The 24538-nt window shown below is 42.8% G+C and overlaps 1 protein-coding gene across 3 annotated transcripts; it reads left to right on the top strand.

The window, feature by feature from the left end:
• The first annotated feature begins 4123 nt into the window (after positions 1–4123).
• Positions 4124–24162, top strand: xrn2 (5'-3' exoribonuclease 2). Of its 3 annotated transcripts, XM_029849567.1 has the most exons (31): positions 4125–4366; positions 5142–5269; positions 5785–5896; positions 6007–6118; positions 6324–6382; positions 6602–6691; positions 6841–6913; positions 7071–7121; positions 7226–7383; positions 7469–7543; positions 7675–7808; positions 7883–7940; positions 8029–8136; positions 8685–8729; positions 8802–8945; positions 9599–9643; positions 10130–10224; positions 11260–11395; positions 13298–13405; positions 13883–13972; positions 14051–14123; positions 14340–14423; positions 14877–14974; positions 15240–15319; positions 15454–15510; positions 16021–16089; positions 16381–16512; positions 17316–17434; positions 22073–22136; positions 23521–23746; positions 23968–24162. In XM_029849567.1, the coding sequence occupies exons 1-31, from the start codon at positions 4292–4294 to the stop codon at positions 24025–24027; spliced, it is 2958 nt and encodes a 985-aa protein (XP_029705427.1). In that variant the 5' UTR covers positions 4125–4291; the 3' UTR covers positions 24028–24162. The 3 variants fall into 3 exon arrangements, with proteins under 3 accessions (XP_029705430.1, XP_029705427.1, XP_029705429.1); XM_029849569.1 differs by lacking the exon at positions 9599–9643; XM_029849570.1 differs by lacking the exons at positions 22073–22136; positions 23521–23746; positions 23968–24162 and adding an exon at positions 17729–17747 and having other exon boundaries at positions 4124–4366; positions 17316–17543.
• Positions 24163–24538: the final 376 nt, after the last annotated feature.

Here is a 24538-nt window from a genome sequence, read left to right as displayed (position 1 = left end):
ACCCTCCCGCCCCCCTAGTTCTCATTGCTGATAAATTGAAAGGCAGTGAGACTCTGGAGTGAAAATCCTTTTGATTTAAAGACGTTCTCAACACGGTTCCATCTCTTTAAACAGCGTCTTCATGTGGTCCAGATGATTAGAGATCCAGGATGCTGTTCCTCACACTCTCCTCCATTTCCACCAACATCCCTGGAAGCATTGGCCTTATTGTTGGTTGTTTGTTAATGACTCCCAGCAGCTCCTGCTGCCGGACCCCTGCTGTGAGGAGCCAATTACATTTGACTGGGACAAAGTTGGACTTTGATCTGTGCACATCTTTCACAGTAAAAGTCTCTTCCAGCTGCAGAAGTTCAAACTCTTGCCAGATGGACAAATGTTTAAAGTTCATCACAGATGATGGAGATTTTTCAGCTTCCTGCCTGATTACCATGAGTGAAGGAGTCCCTGACAGAAGCCCCCCACCCCTACCCCCTGGGTCAGCTCAGGGCTCGTTATTGTCTCTTCTAACATCTCTTCAGCAGACACACACACATCTCATCTAGATGAGGCACAAACTCCAGCAAACTTTGGGCTTTTCTTCAGTTCCTGTTTGTCCCTCCTCTGCTTGTAGTCCAGATGTGTAGCAGATGTTGCAGCATGTTCCAACAGATGACAACCTAGCCACAGGTCCTTCTCCTCCTCATCATCACTGATACACAGGTGAGACACGCGGAGGAAACAAGCAGGACATGGACGTCTCCGTGTGTCTTCCTGAGGGTCCCCAGTGGAATGAAGCTGGGTTTAGGTTTGTGGTTGTCCACATTCAGGCTAGAAGAGACTCCAGTAACGACTTGAGTTCATCTCATCTGCTGTTGATGCTGACAGGACAGCTTTGATACCTGAGCTGCTCTGGTGGCCAATGCTGAGGTCTCCTCTGATCCACCACAGGTGGCAGTTTTCAGGTCTGTGTTGACCCAGTCCCTTAGATGTGTCCACAGCTGAGAAGTTTGAGCGTGGACTTCTCACATGCAGCGTGAGCCTGCAGGTCTGTGATCAGGTGAAGCTCCTCCTGCTCTGGTGGAGGCAGATGATGAGCAGAGAAGCTGCTGAGGAGCTTGGTAATTCCTCCATTTAGCATCTTCTCTGTGCTCATTAGTGACACCTCCTCCCTGCCTCCCTTTGTCCCCCCCGTCTCTGTCGGCTGTAATGAGCTGTGTGAGCAGCACCGGGTCCCCGCTCCTTGTTAAAGACGCCCCCTCTCCGCCTCACTTCAAACGAGAAGCGGCCCGCTCGTTTGTAATTCGCCTGCTGAACACCCTCCTGGCTGTGGAAGCAGAGGAGCTGTGGCGACGGTGGCAGACCTTCGCATGTCCAACAGTGCTGCCATGCCATCAGCTCTCCTCCCCGGGGGGCCGCTGCCGCCAGTCAGACGGCTTTCATGTCGCAGCCAAAGATGTGCCAGACTAATGATGGGCAGCTCTGTTTGAATGTCCCAGCAGGGGGCGGATGGATAGCACAGATCAAAACGGCTGCGCTGCTGCCGTCGCTGCAGAGGGAAGTTCGAGCAACTTTCCTCCATTCTGACTGCAACATTTTTACATTCGTCAACAGTCGCATAAAGAGCTGCAGGGTTATTTCCAATCAAATGAAAACTTGAAAGGAGGGTTTTCTGTCAATCTGTGGCCATTTTTCTAGACAGGAGTCTGAAAAAAATGAGCCCTAATAATCAATTTATTAATATGTCCGTCTGAACTTGCTAGATGGAGTGTTTTATTTTAATGTGCACTCTGTGCATCTCACTGTGGTTGCCTCTGGGATTTAAATGCTCAATTTCAACAAAAGAATGAAATCCAAATTCAGGTTCAAGGGTCAGAGTTTTGCCCAGTATCAACAGTTATTAACTCATTTCTTTGTTGATGCTTTTCTGATGACAGGTTGTATCCTCTGATACGTCTAACAGAATAATTCACCCTGTCCTGGCAACTGTGTGAGTTTATAATATCTTTATAACTCCACGTCACACATAAAAATGAGTAGAAAAACAAAGAAAGGTGCGAGATGACAACCAAACGGAATCGTTCCAGCAAACGTTCGGTGGCAGTTCATCTGGTCACCGATAGGTGGCAGCACGAGACAGGACATCTGAGCCGCTCCGAGCGGCGGCGCGAAGGTTGCGGCTCTAAAAGTTCTCAACATTAACTTGTAATAAGTAGCTTTTGGCTACTTATGTGTCTGTCCGTCTACCGTTCAAACTAATTTAAGATAAATTAATTAGCAATAGTTTTCTTTCTGTTTTAGCAACATATATTCTGCATCTGAGTCGAACCCGTCATTTAAAATAAAACGCGACTAATCGAAACGAAACTAGGATTTTGTGTGCGTGTGTGTGTGTGTTTTAATCTATTCCAGTTCTGTGTTTTTGGTTTCTGGAACGTGCTGTTTTTTCATAGATAACACAGTTGTTTTAGGCGATTAATTGATTGAAGCTGAGTTCATTAACATTTTATCCACAGTTGATGATTCAGGGAAGAGTAAATTGTTCCTGGGGCGGCGTTTGAAAGTATTTCCACAAAGAAACATCAGCGTCTGTAAACTGCAGGTGGATTAAAAGAGCAGATCTAGTTTGCATGTTTCACTGGAGTAAATAAAGCAAACCTGGTGGGTCTTTATTCCGCCAGCACAATGGGTAGGAACCGACTCAAAGAGGCTCAGATACGAAGACATTCGGCATGGACACATCACGACCCAGGAGACCCACGTTTACGTAGTAAACCATGTGACTTCCTGCTGAGCTTTTGATTTGCAGGCAGAAGGCAGCAGCTAATCAAATGGGTGTTTAGCCTCCATCTTTGTTAGTGAGAAGCTGCAGCAGCACAGCTGGAAAAGATTATTTTCATTCCTGTTTGTCACTGAACTTGAGTCATGAACATACTGCTGATTATTTTCCGATCACATATGATCGTCATTCATTGATTAAACCTTTGGAATATTGTTTCCTCCGGTCAAAGACACGCGAGGGTGCACCTGATGCTTCTTTCATAAACATTGACAAACCCACATTCACTTGTTTCCAGTCTTCCTGTGTGACATAAAAGAATGTCATGATCACCCGATTGAAAAGGAAAACAAAGTATTAGATGAGTGAAATCAAACAGCTGGTTTTGACGTCTCAAACAGACACTGACCTGTGTAGAGCAGCTGTCATGGCACCTCGTTCTGTCTTAGAATCAAACGTTTATTTAAAAGAAATAATAATAACATTGACAAAAATAGCTTAACAAACGTATTCTGCAGGTTGATGTAATGTCCTAAACCAACCAGGAGGGGTCGTTCTCCATTCTGGGTAACTTCAGTTGCCTCGAGGAACGGCAAAAATTAGCTCATAAACTTTAAAGAAGGATTCAGAGAATTTAAAAAAAAAAATCGTGCAAAGGTGAAGATCGGCACAAATAAAATAATAAAAGGATCAGTAGACATTCCTGAGCTGGGAGGATGCGGAACTCCTTCATTTACATCCGATTTCTTCCCATTTTCATCTCCTCAAACAGAGAAACGGCGGCTGGTGTCATTACCCGCTGCTCCAGTGTAAATGTTTATGGAAATGACCTGCTTCAGCAGGCTAAGTGTTTTCCATCAGCGGCTCTCTGCAGCAATAACATCGCAGTGTGCATGTCACACAGACTGAAGTGGGGGGGCTAATGGCCCCCACCCTCTAATTTTCCTTAAATCTGACGCTGCAGGGTCGAAACGTGTTCAGAATGTCCACAGTAGAGGAGTATTATGTGATGCGTTATGAGCACTCACGTGATTATTGGTCGGATACGCTATTAACATCAAGTAGTGGAAAAATTATTTATGACTATATTTTCTAAAAATATATTCTCGATGTTTCATATTAGTGCACGGGTCACTAGTAGTTATATTCTTGCCACCTAATTCAGCTCTTTTTCCGCATGAGAACAAAGAAATTTGGAGATTAAAAATAGAAATGGAAAAAGACTTATAGGTGTTTTAGAGTGAAATACAAAAATATTATCAGGCGTAAACTTACGTTTTCGAACCATATTTTAAGCTTGCAGTACTTTTCGTGGCCACTAAGGTCGCTGCGAAATATTATAACGCCATCTTCAGTGCCCCGGAAATGCTCCACAGCTAACCGGAAATGATACACACAAGTCTTGGCTAACAGCATGCAGTAACGTATTTGGATAGTGTCGCAGAGATTTTTCTTGATTTTATTAATAACTTTTACCCTCTGGTTACTTGTTTGTATTTTATTGTAAGATACTGTTCTACCGGTTTATCGCCGGACATGGGGGTCCCTGCGTTTTTCCGCTGGCTAAGCCGCAAATATCCTTCAATAATCGTACATTGTGTTGAGGAGAAGGTAAGTGTGTAGCAAGGTAGCTACTAAATGGTTGTCGGTTAGCGATAGCAGGCATAGTTTTATGGTACTTATTTGCTTTAAAAGCATTGTGCAGGCGGGGGATTTAGAGCCTTCCCAACGTTTAGACCTTCGTCACCATTGTATTCGGGAGTTATGACTCTGATAATTTTAGCAGTAAACACATTTAGGAAGCTAATGCGATGTGGAAACATAAATGCTACATTGGCTAATGGATGTCGGTCCTTTTATATGCTGAACATTTTTGTAAGTGTTTTTGTACAGGTGTAAGAGCCATAGAGCAATGACGTGCAATTTATGTTTGCAATTTGTATTTGTTTGATGCATGGTACATGTTATTGTGTAACTCATATAAAAAGGATTGTTGATGTAAAGTTTTGGATGACGCTCCCTGAGATTGACTTAGAGAGCATGCGCAGCGTCAGTCCAGGTGAGCTGCATTAGATACGGGAGCACAAAGTTTTCTTACCACCACGTTTGGAATTCATATAAAGACTCTTAAAATGGAATTACATCTCATGTCATGCGAGTGAAGAATTACTGTGTCTGCAGCTTAAAAATGGTACGTTAATTGAAGATGGAGTGCCATTACAACAGGAATGAATTAGCAGAGTCATAGACTATCCCTTTTCCGAACAAAGTTAGTAACATAGATTCTCCTTAAGTAATGATATGTTTTTCTTTATGCGTAACGGTTGGGACACCTTTGTGGCAGAAATTTAGATGGTTTCACAAAAACAAATATCTGTTTTCACAGGGAAAGGAATGTAATGGGGTCCGGATTCCTGTGGACACAACCAGACCAAACCCCAATGAGGTGGAATTTGATAATCTGTACTTGGACATGAACGGCATCATCCATCCATGTACACATCCAGAAGACAAGTAAGGATGTTTTTGGTCACGTTCCATATGTTGTTTTGGGGTTTTTTGGATTTAAATGTGTTAATTGGATATATTGTTAAATAATAGCAGTTTGTGTACTTCAAAACTCCACTGACTAGAACAGTTTCATGGATTAATACTAACGTAAAACACATGTATTTGGTTATGGTCTCTGCCACATTGTATACATCAACTTGACCTTGATACTAAAGCTGCAGTGACTATTACCTGCTGAAAGGAGATAAATTCCTAATGCCACCCCTAGTGCAAGAGGTCAGTGTTGATATTTGGTGAGGGTTTTTGAGGTTTCAGTCAGAAATTTAAGTTACTCTCAAGGCAAATATACCTACAGCTGAATCCTATTTGTTTCTACTTAACAAGAGAATTTGAGAGATGAGAATAAATTACAGGCAACGCCATGATAATTTGAATTAATCTTGAAAAATAATTCTATGAAATAGAATTATGTTAATGGACTAAAGTGTGTTTGCAACTCTGAACTGTGTTCTCCACAGAGCTGCTCCCAAAAATGAAGATGAGATGATGGTTGCCATTTTTGAGTATATTGACCGGCTATTCAACATTGTGCGGCCCAGGAGAGTTCTTTATATGGCCATCGATGGAGTGGTAAGTAACTTAACACAACAGAAAATTTCAGCATAAGAGCTTTTCTATGTGTGTTTGATTTATTGATAGTCCCAGTAAAAAATATTTTTGCACCATTTTACTGTTACCAGGCTCCACGCGCCAAAATGAACCAGCAGCGCTCACGGCGGTTCCGTGCCTCCAAAGAAGGAGCAGAGTTAGTTGAAGATAAGAAACGCATCAGGGAGGAGGTCATCCAGAGAGGTGGGTGGTCTGCACTCAGATGTGCACCTGAACCTAACAATAAGCACCTGCACTCAACCAGATGTACATTTTTACATCACAATTGATCATTTTAGAATTAGTTCATGCATTTTTGAGTTGTAGAATGTATGAGTAAAACATTTTATAGTTTAGAGCTTGTTTGTCTTCATTTATGAAGTGTTAAAACCAGCATTTCTGTCTTTAGGTGGTTATCTTCCACCTGAGGAGATTAAAGAAAGGTTTGACAGTAACTGCATCACTCCGGTACGTATGGTCAGCACCACATTCACTTAACAAAAAAAATTGTTTTCTTAAATTATATATAAAAAAATTGTAGGGTAATTCCAATGTGGATGTCACCATAATAAAAGTAGGCATGTAAGAAATACCAGTGTATATATTATGACCACAGCTTGTTTCTATTCTATTTGTGTAGTTGCCTAAAGCTGCAGATTTACGGTATTTAAACTCTTGCCTTTCTAGGGAACAGAATTCATGGACAACCTGGCCAAATGTCTTCGGTACTACATTGCTGACAGACTCAACAATAATCCAGGATGGAGGAATGTTACTGTGAGAGCATTTGGATGCAGTGATACCTTATTGTTGTCTGTACAGATGAGACTATTAGAGAAAATGCTCTTTTCTCTTTAGGTCTCGGCTATTGTCAGTTCAAATTTGAATATGTTGTGGTATGTTACAATCCTTTTACCTTCACCCAGGTCTTCCTGTCTGATGCCAGTGTTCCTGGTGAGGGGGAGCACAAGATCATGGACTTCATCCGCAGACAGAGAGGTACACGATAATGTAGTATTATGAACACGTATCATGTAAGAAGCAATTTCATCTTCTTCACATAAAATGCTTTTAATCTGACGCATCTCTCTCCTATTTGCCAGTTTGAATGTAGTTTCCACTGCCAATGGTGATTAATGTTTCTTCATATTGTCAGCTCAACCTAACCACGACCCCAACACACACCACTGCTTGTGCGGAGCCGATGGTGAGATTTTAACTCCTGAAATGAAGAATCTCTAATAAAATACATTTATAATGCCTGAAGCCAACAATCATCAGCCATGGCTAAAATAAGAGATTTCATTTTAGCTGATCTGATTATGCTGGGCTTGGCTACCCATGAGCCAAACTTCACCATCATCAGAGAGGAGTTTAAACCCAACAAACCCCGACCGTGTGCACTCTGTGGACAACTGGGCCATGATATCAAGGATTGTCAGGGCACGGCCAGAGAGAAGCAAGGAGAAGTGAGCTCTTCTCACCCAAATCTGTTGTTCATGCTGATATTCTGATAACGCAGGTGAGCTAAAATCAAGTTTTTCTGTCTTTCAGCACGATGAGTTTGCAGACTCCATGCCAGTTTCAGAGCAGGAGTTCATATTTATCCGGCTGTGTGTGCTGCGTGAGGTACGTTTTTATCAGCGGCATTTCTGTTCTATTGTGGACTATTTAATGTCATTCTAGGGATTTTACAGTTTTTTATTTATTGAAATAATTAAATGCAGCGCTTCAGAGTTTTTTAATGAACCTTGTTTTAGTACCTTGCCCGAGAGCTCACCATGGCCAGCCTGCCCTTTCCCTTTGACTTTGAGAGGAGTGTGGACGATTGGGTCTTCATGTGCTTCTTTGTTGGAAATGACTTTCTTCCGCACCTGCCATCTTTAGAAATCAGGTCTGTGAAATGGAGACAAAATCAGCAACTGTTGGTGCTTTCACGTCTGAAACACTTCTATTGTTTCCTAACAGAGAGGGAGCTATTGATCGACTCGTCGGCATCTACAAAGATGTTGTGCACAAAACTGGAGTGAGTTTAACGGCATGTTTCTCTCATTTGGTTTCTGCTATTACAGTATTTTTTTAAATTTTTAACTCCCCTCTGTGTTTGAACGTAGGGCTATCTGACAGAGAACGGCTACGTCAAACTGGAGCGAGTTGAACTGATCATGCAGGCAGTGGGTGTGGCTGAGGACAACATCTTTAAGAAACGCAAAGAGGACGATGTAAGTTTTAACACCGTCCTTACATTAAAGTTTGAGGGGAAATGTCAGTTATTTGTGTTGCCTTGGGGAATAAAACCTTCTCAAATTCAGTTGGTTCTCCACCTGTTTTTGTTTACTGCGACACAGTAATTTATCTACTTTATAGTGCTGATCAAGCTGTAAGTCTGTTTGTAAAGATGCCAAGTTATGTGGACACAGTGCCACTAGAGGGCGATACATATGTTGTCATTACGTCTTGTTTTTTTCTTTTTAAAGCATTGTAGTTGAATAAGCAGGTCTAGAAAAAAGATTTAATTTACATGACAATACCTCCAATGTTTTTACATGTAGTAAAGAAACATGTTTTTCCAGTTTTCTGGGGACCTGGATAGAATTAATTAATCACTTTGATTCTCACTTAACATTCTTCTGTGTTTTCAGAAGGTTCTGACCGTGCCAGGCTTTTTAAAATACTGATGTTTTATCCCACTTAGTTTATAATAGTCCTATATTCTTGTTGGAACCTCTATTTTGGTAATTCTGTAATTTTCTTATTTTGTTTTTATCAGGAAGGTTTTAAGAGACGAATGAGAGAGAAAAAAAAGAGAATGAAGGTACATAAACATCATATTATTTTATGAAGGCTTCGATGACAGTGACTGGTTAAGAGTACTGTGATGTCTTAGATGGAGCAACGGGGCCCTGCCTACCTGACCACAGGCCAGTTTACTCCCCACGCCCTGGGGGGAAGAAATCAACCCGAGGCGGTCCAAAATGCTCGGCACCAAGCCTATGAGATGAGGAAGCAGTCCATGGAGCGGAACAACAAGGTACAGTTGCTTTATGCCTAATCTGTTTTTACCACATGTTTATCTCGCAAGGTATTTAAGCCTGCATTGCATTTATGTATAATAATGTGTTGTAAGAAACAGTTCAAATAGATGTCACTTTCAGTCCAGACAGCAGTTTAGTGAAGAGCTGATGCTCCACTGGATCCAGTGATCCCAGTAGAAGGGGTCTGTGCACGTCCTCGGTGCAGCCAAGACTCTTGTTTTGTTTTTTTTAGCTGGGGCAGACGTTCGGACATGCTGGAGCCATTTTAGATTTAGCATGTGTGGTGTGTGTATTGTGTGACGACCTGGTAGGAGGGTCCGGGCTTCCCTGCCGAGATCAGAGACTTAATAATACAATAAGGAAGATAAAAATAAAAGGTTGAATGAGCAACTGTGGTTTGTTAAAAATGACTCCAATGAAATAATGGTCTGCCGTGGACTCTGTCGTGAACTGATCCACTTACAACTCCTGGTGATTATCTGGTTTCTACAGAATAAGCAAGCAGTCTTTTTGAAGGTTGGATCCAATTTTGGCGACATGCATAAACACTACTGAGCATATGGTGGTTACACATTGATTTCCCGCTGTGCCTTCAGATGAAATGAGGGAGAAAGACTCGGTGTAACAGTGATGATGCTTTTTTCTGTAGGATGCTGCTCAGTCACTGAAGGCTGCCATGAGGAATGGGGGCAATGTAAGTGTAATGTGTGCTTGATTATTTTTAATGGAAAAATACATTTTCTCTACAATTTGGTAGAAGATTGGTGCAGTGTTTTCATGAAGACTCAAGCCTTTTGCATGGTCGTGGATCTGTTAAATGTGGCGTTATGTTATTTGTTTTAACACTTGTATGGATCAGTTGAATTGTAGCTGAACAGTATCTTCAATTGCGTCATCTTTTGCTTCAGTTCATGGTCATGAATCTATTGAAATCCCGTTAAGCTGCGTATGGTGTTAAACAGTTGGCAGCCATACATTAGCACATGAATGAAGGAGCACAAAAGCTTCATAAAAAGGGAACACGGAGTAGCTCTGGTAGTGGGTTCTTTCCATCAGCTTCCTTCAGATGTAGAAAATCAACATATCCAGCAACAGAGTGGCTCAAGTTTGACACTCCCGCTATGATGGCTGCAGGTTATATGTTCTTATAATATATTCCATTTCTTTATTTTCTCTCCAGTCCTCTGCTTGCCCAGACAACAGCACAGAGAGCAGAGGGGCAAAGAGAAAAGCCGAGGACAGCGACAGTGAACCAGAGCCCGAAGATAATGTCAGGTAAAGCTTCACACACCATGGGCAGGCCTCAAATCAAGGGCAAACTCCCTCTTGATAATATCAAATTAAATTGGTGGAAAAAATGTGCTGCTGTCCATTATGTTTGTATGAGCTTATCAGCAGCACTTGTATAGATTTGACCTAATTTACACTGATTCAGCTCCACTTTTACCTGCTTGGTCAGATATGCAGCATTGACATTCAGAATGTTGAATATTTCACAATTATGCAGAGTAATCACAGTGGAATTTTGCCAAATAATAACTAGTATTTGGGTAAGCTGTCACAGATTTGCTTCAAAACAATCTGCAGAAGTAAAAACAATTGTAGCAAACATGAAAAAAATCTTTCCAGGCTGGCTCCAGTTGAGGGAGGATGGCTTTAACAAACGCACCCAGAGAGATGGACTCATTAATGCCAGCGCGCTGCAGCACAAGCTGTTTAACTCTTTGCCACAAACACACACTTAAACACACACTCACGCCTCTGCTGAGCAGCTTTCACCTCCTCCTCTACATCATTAATATGGAAAGTAGGAATATTCGAGTAAATTCCTCTGACACACTCATCAAAGCTGCTAAATCCATCGGGCTAAATTGGTATTCATGGCGGCTTTCCTCTCAGGAGCGCCGCTCCCCACAGGCCGCTCCAAAGATTCAGAGCACAGATGCTGGACAGCCGTGATTATGTGAGCAAAGTCAAAGCCATTAAACTCTTCCAGTAGCGCTGGGGAAGTTATGGGAGTTTTAAAGCTTTCAAGAGAAGAACAACGTATAGTTTTTATAAGGATTTCTAAGGTGAATATGTTTCAATGCAGCTGTCTGCTCCAGTAAACATTCACATTTCAAGGTTACAGTGTCAGTAATGTGCAAGCAGTCTGATGCTAATCATTAGCTGACAGATGAGGCTGGACTGTTCTTGTGTGTCTAGTTGAAGGTTATTTAAACTCATTGAATGTACTGCAGTTAAGTTTGCAGAAATCTAAACTCTTCTGTAAGTTGGTCTTCAGTGCGTAAACCTGCGCTCTCTCTGTAGGCTCTGGGAGGAGGGCTGGAAGCAGAGATATTACAAGAACAAGTTTGACGTGGACGTGATGGACGAGGATTTCAGGAAGAAGGTGGTCCAGTCGTATGTGGAGGGTCTCTGTTGGGTTCTACGCTACTATTACCAGGTATCCTCATCCATGGGTTAATCACCTGAAATGCTTTGAACTGAGAATTGTCCTTTTGTTCTGATGATGAAGCTAACATAAATATCAGAAAAAAGCACTTTGGCTGTTTCAGACCAGTCACCTGAATGAAAGGGTTGTTTGAGTTACCAGTTTTTCCTGACCAGTAAAACTGGATGTGACATGATTGACAGCCTGGCTGAGTCTTCATGACCTTTAAAAACTCTTTAATAGGGCTACTCTTTGCACCACCACACTCTCTTTTTCTGTGGCATTAATGGGTATAATTAAAAGGTCCCATCTTCATCCTGAGGTATAAAAGCTGTTAATTTATTTTATTAACTCCAGTTCTGAAAAGGCAAAATCACTAGTGTGTTCGTTACGAGTCCTTTAATCATTTATTTTTTAAGTGTTGAATAATAAAAGGAGAAATCGCTTCTAATAGAATTTGACTGTGGGGAAAAACAGCCCAGGTTATTAGACCTGAGTTGGGGGTTTCATCGCTGAAGTCAGGGACTCGTTGACTCCTGTTGGGTTTGGACACAAGCTGGTTTAGAAGAATTCCAACCAGATCGGACTGCTGGGTGGTGCTGAGCTGCAGCATTTACAGGCTGGTATCTGCACAACATCAAATCATTTCATTGTTTTGAAATATTGATCTCTATCTTGAAATGAAGTCAGCAGCCTTGGGCTCTCTTCAGAAGAGCTAGAGAGGATTTGGGCGTCAGTAGTGAAGCTCTCCGGCTCCACATGTTGGCCCATCTGAGCCTGTCTTGGGGGGTGAATTGATTAGTGAGCCCCTGGGCACACGAGGACGTGTCTGCTGCATGCTGTGGCACATTCAGGCTTCGGTCTACTGAGTTATGATCATGCACACCTCACTAAATGATCAGAGGATAAATCCATTCACACCTCGTTCAGTTTGACTTTTTTCTAGAGTAATTCCTTTTACTGATGCATTTTTTTTTTAAATCATTTGGAGCTTAAAACTCTTCAGGTTTTATTTGATTCATTAACTTAAAAACGAATTAGACCTTTATCATTTCTTAATTACAGCCAGAGAACTTGTCCTAACCAGCCTCGTCCAACAGTCCAGCGTAAAACCTTCCCAACAGGGGCTCAGTGTTCTTCAGTCTTCTGCCATTGATTCTAAAATTGTTTGTATATTATGAAGCTGAAGCGATTTTCTGATTAGGAAATAAGCCTGAAAACGATGTCCTTAATTGTGCTGCCAGCGTATGCGAAACGGCAAGTAAATGTAGTTTTTCTGGTGTCTCTGCTGAAGGCTGCAAACATCTGCGATAATTTAAATGCAGAGGATTTTTGATCTTCTCCCGTTTATCATGGTAAAGTCCCATATTATCATTTGAATGAGCATCATTTATAATAGTGTGGGGAGACTGGCTGAGGTGTCAGGGCTTCTCAGAGGTGGATTGTGTGGAGCGAAGGTCCTTTGGTCTGACATTTGTTTGTCAGAGAAGGATAAGTGGCGCCAAGCTGGAGCTGCTGGACTACCTGCTTTAATGTCTGCTGCTCTTCTTCGCCCCAGCTTTTCATCAGAAATGCAGAGTTAAGGGGAGGAATCATTTTGGAGATATGAGAGCATCTGATTACAACATGATGTTGATGCTTGTGATTGTGATTCACTAATCAAACCAAAAGCAATTAAGGGAACAAAATGTTTCCTTGCTGCTGTTTTATTTTCTTGTGCATCATGTAGATTAGATTATAGTTGATTCCAAATTGTTCCCAGCCGGTTTATCTATTTTAGAACTGAGAGATTCCTTCAAAGAAACAGGTTGGTTATTTTGTAAGTTATTGAGCTAAAGGAAATGTTTTTAAAAAATTGACATCTATACTTGCTTAGTATCAGGTGGATATAAATAGATGTTATTATCCCTGCAGGGCTGCGCCTCTTGGAAGTGGTACTTCCCGTTCCATTACGCTCCGTTCGCTTCCGACTTCAAGGACATCAAAGGAATGTTCACAGACTTTGAGAAAGACACCAAACCGGTAAGATGGAAACCACTTCTGTCTTAATTTCCTTCGCATTCTGAGGGAAACCGAAGGCCGTTGTGTTTTTTAAACATCTCCATTTTAGTCAGTGTGCAGATGCTTTTGTCCTATTTGCTTTTGTCCTCCTCCTGCAGTGAGAGACCCAATCAGGCCTCCCCGTGTATTTGGGAGGATGAATATTAAATATCAGTTTAAAGAACACGTGACTGTTTTTCCTTTTGTCTGTAGAGATTATTAACCAAATGCAGCTACAGATTCACCGACACACTTGTGTCACATCCACACAACATCTTCTTTACCAGGTTCTGGTTCAACGTGTTTGAATTTGAACAGTTAGACATTGATTAGTTTGGTGAAAGGAAATGAAACTATGGTACATGGTGGTGAAATATAGGAGGTTTGGCTCGACAGCATCTGGCCTGGTTACGATGTTGTCTGGTGAGAATTTTGGATCTCATTTGAATTTTTGTGCAGTTCCAACCACTGGAGCAACTGATGAGTGTGTTTCCTGCTGCCAGCGGCAACTTCCTGCCTGAAACATGGCGAAACCTGATGAGCAGTCCGGTGAGTGTGGAGTCTAGAATCGTGTTTAAGTATATATGCACTGTACGTCTGTCTCACTAAGCACGTCTTGTGGTGTAGGATTCGTCCATCATTGACTTCTACCCAGATGATTTTGCTATTGATCTCAATGGAAAGAAGTATGCGTGGCAGGGTGAGTGAATTTCCTCATCTGTTTTCTGTATTTCTGCTTGGATTCCTTGTCACTTCCAGATGTTGGAGTGTTGTGACCAGAAATATGTCACTGAGGTTAAACAATGCTTTAGTTTACTCAGGACCAAGACTGGACAGAGCTGGAATGTTCAAGAGTTTTAGGACGTGCTTTTGAAACTCGGTGACCTGCCTTAATCGGTCTTGTTTAATCTTAAAGGCGTGGCCCTTTTACCTTTTGTGGATGAACGTCGACTGAGAGCAGCGCTGGCAGACGTCTATCCCGACCTCACACCTGAAGAAGGTAGCAAAGCAAACAAATGTTTTCAAAAAACAAACTCTTTTGCATACATGCAATTACAGGACGGAGTCTCCAGGCAGCTTTTCTCATTTTCCAGTTGTTTCATACACCACTGTTGGCTGTGATGTGTTGTAGCAGCAGCTAGAAATCTTTCTAAAACAGAATTATTTTTTCATGTGTCCTGAGATATATCGTCTCCATGCTGACATCTTTGAACGCGTGTTATTCATAAATTTTAGCTGTCGTTAAATCATGTGATTTTTCTGTGTGTAATTGACAGAAAAGTTGATAAATTCCTGCTTTACTTCCATTTAAATGACTTATTTACTGTTTGTTTATCATAAAATTGTCATCTTAATATAAAAGTCTTCCTTGAGTTGCTTTATTTTAGCCAAATCAGCTTTTCAGGCTCCTCAGTATTTCACCGTTTTCTCCTCCATCTCTCCTGTCCTGCAGTCAAGAGAAACAGCCTCGGCAGCGACTTCATTTTTCTTGGGAAGGCCCACCCGCTCTACGATTTCATCCAAGAGCTGTACCGTACAGAGGCCACTGAGGTAACCGCTCTTCTCCTGTCTGAGCTGCAGACGTGTGTCTTGGTCGGACTTTTTGGGAACGTTGTGTTGATGTATCCAAGCACAGGTTTTACAAGTGAAGATAAAACACTTAAATCTCCTAAAGCTACCTTAGTTAAAGGACGCTGAGCTCTTTTCCTGTTCAGTAGGTGTATGTATGGATTTGGTCTAATTGACTTGTGTAAAATAGTTCCTGTAACTCTGGGAATCTCATCGACCCCTCCTGCTCCGTGCTAATCTCCCTCAGGGCACTGAGATCCCAGCAGATTTGTGCCATGGAATCCAAGGTACTTTAAATCTTGATGACGACCCTATTCTACCAGATAAGTAAGGAATACTGGCTTTATTTCTACTTTTTGTACATTTGGTCCCAGTGTTTGTCTAGCAGGTAGAGCTGGTCAGAAGTGAACACTGTCATCTGTTTATATGTAAGATTATGTGATTTTCTTTTTTTCCTTCAGGGCAGTAATGTCCCCCATCCCAACACTTCGGGACATCACACAGAACAACTCAGTTGGGTAAGAACACACAAAAACTCAGGTTAAACAGAGATTATAGCTTTTTTTCCCCTTCATTTGAGCAACTGTTCCAGGCTGAGGTGTTGAAAAGATCAATGTGACAAAAGAAGTCCAAATTGGAATAAATGAAGACACAAGCAGCCTTTTAAGAGATTTCTGGGAAATAGTCATTAACCAAACTAATGTGGTTTTCCAGCTCATGGTTAGTGGGAACCTGATTTCAGAACTCTCGGGCTGTGTGTTTGTGTGTATTTGAACATCTCTACAGGGATTTCAGGCTTTTATTTTGATTCCTTGTGTAGCAGTTTGTGTCCTGTGAGGTCACCACTGCCTTTTTCTCTGTCGCACCTGGAATTTGTTACGGTTTGCAGCCAAATGGCAGATTGAAGAGTAAAGTGTTGACCATCGCTCAGAGTAATCCTCCACGTCAATAACTGTCGCGGGGATTTTCCCCTCAGGAATTTAATAAATATGCAGCCTTTCTTGCAGCTCATTCTTTCTTCTTTGCAGGGTGAAATTTCTGGATCCACAGTATCCTGATGGATTTGTGTTCAAGGCCACACTCCTTCCCAGAGCTAAGTGAGTTTTTCCTTTCAATTTTAAACCATTTTTTTAGTTTTATACTTTTATTCAAAACAGTTTTTATTATTAACCTTTGTTACAAAAGCCCAAATCATTTTCTGTCAGCTTTGAGTCAGTAAACTTTAGAGAACCACAAGTTCACCATAACAGAAAATAATCAGCTTATGAGTTACAATTTGTGATCCTCTATTGGTGAATGAGAGATCTCCTCAGGTGGGGTTCCATCACTGAGGTGTCCTCACATTAAAGTCAGCTTCAGTCCAACTCTGATTTGTGTCTTCTCTCCAGGATTCCAACTAATGTTCTGAAGCCAGAAGACTTTGAAAGGGGTGGGCACAGGGGTTCCTGGAGGCCCCAGCTGGGTTTCAACCCCAACAGACAGCAGGCCCACTTGGACCAGTCCTCCTTCCGAGCTCTGGGGTGAGTTTTCCTGGAACCCGACATCTTTGTGTCCACTTGAACCCTCTTTAGTATGAAAAAAGTCTTTATAAAGTGAATGCCTAAAAGGCCCGGGCAATACATTTGCAAAACCCCCATAAATTTCACCATTTTCCCTTTCTGAAGATGCATAAAAAGTAGAATAATGGCATCTTTCCAGTTCTCTTAAGCCCTTCCTAAAGAGAGATGGTAAATGTGTAGAAATGTTGTAAACAGTCCCCTTGAACCAACCTTGCTGATGATGATTCCACATACCTCTTCCACAAGTTATCATTAAGCAAGAGTACACAACTGAACATCTGCCTCTGTCACATGGCTGTAAATTAATTATGCACGGATCTAAATACTGCGTTTAGCCTGTTTTTCTCAGCTGAATCCCTTCGTTAATTTCCTACTTCGCACAGCTTTGTAATGAAACAGTCAGCTGCTAAAACCTTCTGTGGCTTGTAATTGCATTGTGTTGTGTTGTCTTGGTCCTGTAACTGATTTGTGTTCTCAAAACATTATACACCCAAGTTGTAAGTCTAACAGCCAACAGTTGTAAGTCTACCTATCAACATAAAACCACAAATTAAGGTCTAAAATCTGATCCTGGGAGGGGGGGGTGTAACGAAAATGCTGGATATCCATTAAAGAACTTGCGGTAGAAGGTGGAAAAGTGTTTTTAAGGAATGGGGGAAATGTCCTGATCTCTGTATGGGAATAATCACAATGATCAATCTTTAGATTCAGTGAATGTTGATCAGGGGTTCTTGGAGGAAAAACGGCCTCTTTTCTTCTTGCAGTCACAATCTGAACACGGGCCAACGTGGCAGAGGACACTTCAGCAGCGCACCCCCACCAAGCAGCTACCACCAAGGAAACTACCGACCTCCTCATGGAGGCAGACACCAGTCGTTCCAGCGTAAGACACGCATGCTCACTCGCACGAACACGCACACGACTGCTCTGATTTTGATCATGAAGGTAGCTGAAAAACGAGCCAGGTTGCAGATTAGAGGTCTCACAGAGGTCACAACCTGAACTGAGCCTGATTTCTGTGAAGACTTGACGGCCCGAGTGCCACGGTGCTCTGAGTTACCTTCTCCAATAAGAGCACCAAAAATCTAGGATAGCAGCTCCATCCTCACTTAAACAGACAGATTGATACCAGATTGCAGAATCATTTCAGATGACCTCCCTGTTCTTCCCCTGTGTCCTGAGGCCATGTGAGGTGTAAATGGAGGTTTTTGGGATGTCGAGTGTATTTTTAAGTTGGCGACAGGGACGTGTGTGAAACGCTGAAAAACGGGGTGAAAATCTGCAGCTGTGGGAAAATTCCCATTTCCTGCTTTCCCAGCGCAGAGCTGGATTCACCATGACAACCGTCCAACATCTCCACTGAAGGATGCAGACGCGGTAGTTGAGTCGGTGTCTTTTAACGGTGACCTCAGTCTTTATGGGTGTGAACTGTCGGCGGTGGCAGAGTTTGAGTGCACGTTTCTATACATAACTACATAATTCAGACCTTCATTTCACATGTATTTATCTTGTCGAGGCTCAGGTGAAGGTTGCTTCATCTGAACATTTGTCTTGATTAAAAACTGCCTCTCAATTGCAGCCTTGCAACAGTTGGTGTTCCGGGTGTTTTTATGTTTTGTCTAATGTGAATCAGAGGTTTAAATACAAAATCCTGAACGCTTCCTCCCTGCCAACCAGTCTGAGGCAGAGGCAGGTGGTTTTGTCTGAGTGGATGAAGGTTTTGAGGGTAAATAAGGGTACTTTGTCTGTCTGACTGCTGCATGAAGAGATCTCGCTCAGCTGTGAGTTGTGAGCTTCAGACTTGACCAACCTGGGTTTGAGCAGTTTACTAATCATGATTTACTACTGCTCTTTTTGCCAGAAACTTCCCTGTGGGCTGACATTTCCTTTACATGGATGTGTTGTTATGGCAGCCAGCAAATGAGGCCAGTTTCTGCTCCACAGTGGCGTGTGGCTGTGCTGCATCCACTACTTCCATTGATTTCAATATTACTGTTGGAAGAGGTTCAGGTTGATTATATTTAATGTTTTCTTCATTCTGGCTTGGAGTTTCAGTAAAAGCTGATGTTTGGGAAATATGATTAGTCGCTCCCTGACTACTTTATGACAAACAGCATGAAAATCCCAAAGTAGAGACGCTTGTATTTAAATAAAAGGGTGTTTTTGTTTTAATGTAGCAGCGTACATTATGTGTTTGAAGGCGCTTTTCTTCTTCTGTTGGAGTGGCTCGTCACACATGGAGACAGAATCTTATTCCTAGCTCCTGATCACGCTCGGCCCAGCGGTCCTTTGCCAGCTCTCCTCCAGTTTGACTTTGATTTGCTAATTTGCAAGTAGATGAATAATCTCTTCGGCCCACTGATGGCGCGCGGGGGAGTTGTCGCTATTCTGATAGCACTTGATGCAAATGGGTTTTTTTGGCTCCACCGGATTGCGATGGCACCGCCGATGGCCTCTGATGCTCGTTCTTAATGTTGTACTTGCCAATTATTAGCCCTGGACATTGTTTTATCATCTCGCTTGCTCTACATTTATTCCCCATCAATGCTGGGGAGATGACATCATCAAATGGGAATAAATGCATTCTGCTTGTCAAGGTTATAATACACAATCGCAGGGTTTTTTCCCCATCAAATGCCCCCATTGAAAATGTCGTACCTTTAATATTATATTTAATTTAAGCTCATTTTTGCCTTTTTAAACATCACAAGTGTTCAGAAAGTCCTCATTGTGCGAAAATGTTATGTTTGAATTTAATCGGCTCAAATAATTCACTTTTTTGTTTTGTTTGGGACCAGAATGATCGGCCAGACAAGTGGACTTTTTCCTGCTGCAGGAGCCCAGAGCCCTGCTTTTGTCCAGAAACCCTTTTCTCAGGGCCAATCCTCCGCTCAGCCAGTAATCACTGCAGGCTTTGCTCCTCTGAGCTTTTGTGTGGGGTTTTTTTGGTGGGGGGGGGGGGGGGGGGGGGTGGTATTGGTTGGTTGCTGATTAACGTGGTGGGAGACCTGGGCTGTAATGAGACTGTGGAGTGGTTGTGCTGGACACAGTGGCCCCTCTGATAAAAGCATCCGGAGGATCCCGTTTGATTGGGTGTGCGCTGCACTCTGGAGAGGATTGAAACCAAAGTTAACTTCCCCCTTTGACGCTGCTTCTCCCTCCTGCAGTGACGAGTCAACACGCTGCCTCTGAAACAAGCCGAGGGGCTTTGTGGCGGACCCCCACACCAGCTGGTGTTTAATAACCAGCCGGGGAGTCTCTGCTGGTGGCCATTATTGTCCTGACACCAAATTTTAACCAGGGCAGAAAAGTAACAGAATCATCCAGCGACCACAGTGGCTGATAAGCCTCCCAACTCAGGGCCACTTCAGAATAACAACTGCACATAATGGCTGCTCAGCCTGGCTGCCAGGCTTACTCCAGCAACAAAGACTACAAAAATGCAGCCTGGCGTGTCACAGCGGCCGCGTTCTCAGTAAAGTTTCTAAGGTATGGGTCATGACCAGATTTAGAGCACTGACCAGTAGAGGAACTGGTTCTTTAAGTGGGTGGTAAAGCTGTGTGTGACAACAACATTCATGACCTCTGTCATGGAAGGCCAGGGATCATTTCATGGTCCCCACATCTGATCTTCCAGATCAATTTAAACAGCCTGCAGGGAAAAAGAAGAGCTGGATCAAAAACCAAAGAAGAGCAGACACTCATGGACATCACCTGATATATTAGTATCTGCTGGTGTTCCATTTAACAGTTGATCCATTTGAATGTTTGAGTCAGAAAACATCTGTCAGGTGAGCATCTGGGCTGTAAAATTGTTGCTGTTATTCTACTTTATCTTTTGGTTCCAGGTTCTTTTTTTGCTTGTGTTTGAATCCAGAGTTACTGTCCTGCTGCTGGTGTCTCCTGCTGGACAGCAGTCCAGTCAAACAGTCGCTGATCTAATTGAAAAAGGTTGGAGAGAGACGTTTAGTTGTTTAGCGCGGTTGTAATCCTTCTGTTAATACAGTGCAGGCAGCGTGTTTTAAGGATTTAAAGCGTAATCCTTTGTTGGCTTTTGTCTGGTGCAGACTGGAGGTCTATACATGTTCAGATCATTGTTAATTAAGGAGATTGACAGGTGTCCACTCGTGATTTTCTCCTTTGACTCATCAGTAGAGGAGGAAAAGAAGGCCAGAGAACGGCGTAGTTATAATTGGAGCCCGACTGGGTGGTCCACTTAAGTTTGTTGGCGGACGAGATAATCAAACGTAAAACTGGGCCAGCAAAAGAAAAGCAGCAGTCTGTCCCTGCTGCTAGCGCGTCCTACCTGCTGCATCACACATGTAGTAGCATCATTTATTTATTCCCTGACTTTGACCTTGTCTGTCCTCCAGGATTTCACTCGTTTGGTTCAGTGAAGGTCATAGAAATGGTTTCTGTCATTCTGCCGATGTCAGAAAGCCTGAATCCAAATCCCAAATGTGTCCTCTCCCGGTGGTCCTGCTGCACGCTCGTCTCTGGTTCAGCATCTCTTCAAATGATTTTTTTTTTTTTTCCCCGTCACACGTCTACGTCAGGAAGGACAGAAGTTTGTGCGATAACAGGACAGAAATGTGGTGATAAAGATCTAAAGCATCAGGTTTGACCCGATTTATTTCGGACCATTCCGGCAGTAAAACAAGCCGGTATTTATTTCTCGTGTTTTTAGTCTTTTGTATGCTTTTGAAGGTTAAAGTATCCAGTAAATCTGATAAATTGTGTTTACTGGTCGATGGTGGAGTTTAGTTCTTGTTGGGGCTTTGGTAGGAATGTTATTGTTGACCTCTGGCCCCACGGTGTTGACTCCGGGTTGAGTCTAAAATCATTTATTGGTTCTGATCTTTCCTTCTGCCTCCTCCTCTTCTTGTCCCTTCGCCCCCCATCTCAGACCTGCCCCTATAAACAAACAGCCTCTGCGGCTGCAGCTGGTCATCGCCTTGGCAACAGAGAATCTGGAAGAAACCGTTAGCTATTTTTTTTAAGTGTGTCTTTTTGAAGGGCTTGCGGCGATGGAACCGCGGTACTTGAGGTGTCCACAAAGCTGCCAGCTGAATGCTTATTTCATTTTCTGAAGAGAAAAATGCAAATGTTGGCACTCCATTGTCCCTTAGCTCCACCCTTTAAAAGACTTTAAGTTTATCATGATTCCGCTGAATCGCTGACAAAAATAAAAGCTATTTTTGGTAACTGGATTAGTGGGAATTTGGAGGCTTTTGGCCTCTTGACAGTGAAATATCAGTATTTTGTCTCATTGTTTAACCATTGGCACATTTTTTTTTTTTTTTACTGGTTACAGGTTAAAAAGTTCTGATTATAAGGCTTGATCCCAAAACATTTTTAGATGCAATACACATTTTTAAAATATGTGACCTGATGTCAAACAGTGCCTGTCTAACAGTGTGTTGATAATTATGACAGGACCCATAATGCACTTCTCCAGCGATGGAACCTGAGAGAATCTCAGCAGTACAGTTTCTGTCAGCCTTTTTTCTTTTTCCCACAGATTCCAGACCGAACAGTTTGCTGGGAGCGCCACCGTCCTTCCACCAGCAGCCGCAGTTTTCAAGGTGAGTTCCGTCAGGCGGGGTCCATGGAACGGCGGCGTGACGGTGCAAATGAGCAAACGCCAGGTCGGGCCTGGTTCGGTGCAGACGTGGGCCTCCTTCCCGCCCGAGTTCTGTGGAGGAGGTTTGTGCAGCTTAATGAGGCAGCACTGATGCAGTCGGAGACTGTGGTTCCCTGCGCCGCTGCCTGACAGGCCGCCCATTGATGGGGGCTCCACAGCCTCTCCACAGTCTTAATCAGCTTCGACTCTTCAGGCCCATTGTGGCCTTATGTCGCCACAGGTCAGTAGTTATTAGTGACCACTGAAAACTGTTTCTTTAGCTGCTCTGGGACCAAATGAGATGCAGCAGGAAACTTGGAGCGGAGAGGGAGGGATTATGGACTCCAGTGCTCCGTTAAGTCCAGCTCCGTCCTGAGTGTGACATGGTTCAGTAATGAGGGATGGGGCTGCTTCTCCAGCTCCCTCCGTTCTTCATTGTTATCGAGAAGAGACCTCTAATGCCGCCGTTGGTCCCACACATTGTCTCCAGGGCGGGATGGCTCGCCCGCTCCCCCTGAGGCTGCGAGGGCGAATCCAGCCATATGTGAATCTGTCAGAGTTTATAGCAAAGTCAATGACGTGAGTGGAGGGAGTCATCGGACAGGAGAGGCTGGTTTATCTCTGAGAACTTGAGTCCTCAGTAAACAAGGCATGGATGGGAGGATGCAGAAGGTCACTAACCGCCTCTCATCTGCTGCGTCGGACGTGAAGACGCCTGAGCGCCCCTTTCTTCTGGTTTTACATGACTGACAACTTTGTTCTCTAATATCGGTTCCTTGCTAAATGACTTTATTTATTCAAACAAGCCACTTTAGATTAGCTGTAAAATCTCCAGAAGTTTCATCTGCAAGAAAAACCAAATTTAACTGGGAAGATTATTTAGTGGCAAAATAACGGATGAAATTATGAATCCTGGAATTTATTTTGACCTTTTCAAGAATTTTAAATTCTCACAAATATTCATCACACTCCAAAAAACGTCAAACAATTTGCTCTTCGGTAATGATTCATTTCTGAATCACCCTTAAATTCAGTGAATAGAACAACAGCTGTGCTGCCGGGGGCTCTGGTGTAGGAAATACTCAAGATTTAAAAGGGATCCAGATCGTCTCTTCATCGGGATTGCGTCCTTTTGTTTTTCAGAGTTAAATCTGACATGTTGAGAAACCTGAGAGGTTTTGTGTCTTTTTTTAATTGTCAAATATTTCTTCTGTGGGATAAACTTTCTCTTTGCTGCAGCATCAAAGTGGCCGTCGCTTCCTCCCAAACATTTAGAGAAACATGAAACAGACGGAAGGAGTCTGAAACCTCCTGAGTGTTGAGCAGCTGTGCTCTGGTGTCTGCAGGCAGCAGCAGTATGGAGGAGGCGGGGGGGGTCATGGATGGGACCGGGCCGTGCAGTCGCAGCAGTCGGCGTACCAGCAGAACGTGAGCCGCGGGCGCGGCGGCGGCGGCGGCGGCGGCAGCGGCGGCGGCTACCAGCAGCGCTACGATCACCACAGAGACGAGTGGCACGATCGCAGGGACGACGTCAGGGATGATGGCAGAGATGGCCGAGGGCCCCCCCATCAGGTAAAAGCAGCCTCGGCCTCGGCCGGGCCCAGAGGGAGTGTGGCTCACTGCTTTATTTACTCATCAAAATGAAGTCTTTTTTTTTGGTTTCTCCTTTGGCTTCAGATAATTTAGAGATAATTATCTAATGCAAAACATTTTTGTTTTCATTTTTCAGGTGGAAATTAATTAGTTCAGTGGGCGTTTTAATGACTGAGAACTTGTGTGTTTGTGTGCTTCAGGGTTACAGCTCCAGAGGTTACCCGCTCCCTCCACCCTCCAGGAGATACAAGTGGAATTAAAGTCCTGGGGGGCAGGCGCCGTTCATCTTTCTGTTTTTTCATTTTATTGTTCTCTTTTTTAATTGGTCAAGCAATGTTTATGTACTGTGATTTTTAAGACAAAACTTGTTAAAATATAAGTGAGTCAAGGACAAAGTGTCCTGTGTTTATTTCTTAGATCTTCAGACTAATGACAAAACACTAAAATCTTTCAAAATTTAATATTGTAAAGTAAAATTTTCCATTTTAAATATTTTAACTATTTAAATTGGATGTCGTTTCAAACATTTTCCAGTGCGGAATGTAGCTAATTTTCATATTTAAAATACTGTATATTCCATAAACTTAATTTATTTTCTATTTTAAAAAATAATAATTTAACCACCAAAACACTGAAATGTCGAAAATGAAAATATTTTATTCAGAACTGGAAACAAAAAATCTGAGTAACAAATAATTGCTGACATCCGTCGGAAACCTTAAGATTTCAACACTTCCTTTACAGAGCTGCAATAATTTAATTTGTGGAAGC

The sequence above is a fragment of the Takifugu rubripes genome, chromosome 16 (assembly GCF_901000725.2).
Source record: "Takifugu rubripes chromosome 16, fTakRub1.2, whole genome shotgun sequence".
Lineage (NCBI taxonomy): Eukaryota > Metazoa > Chordata > Actinopteri > Tetraodontiformes > Tetraodontidae > Takifugu > Takifugu rubripes.
This window is presented reverse-complemented; position numbering and strand designations above follow the sequence as displayed.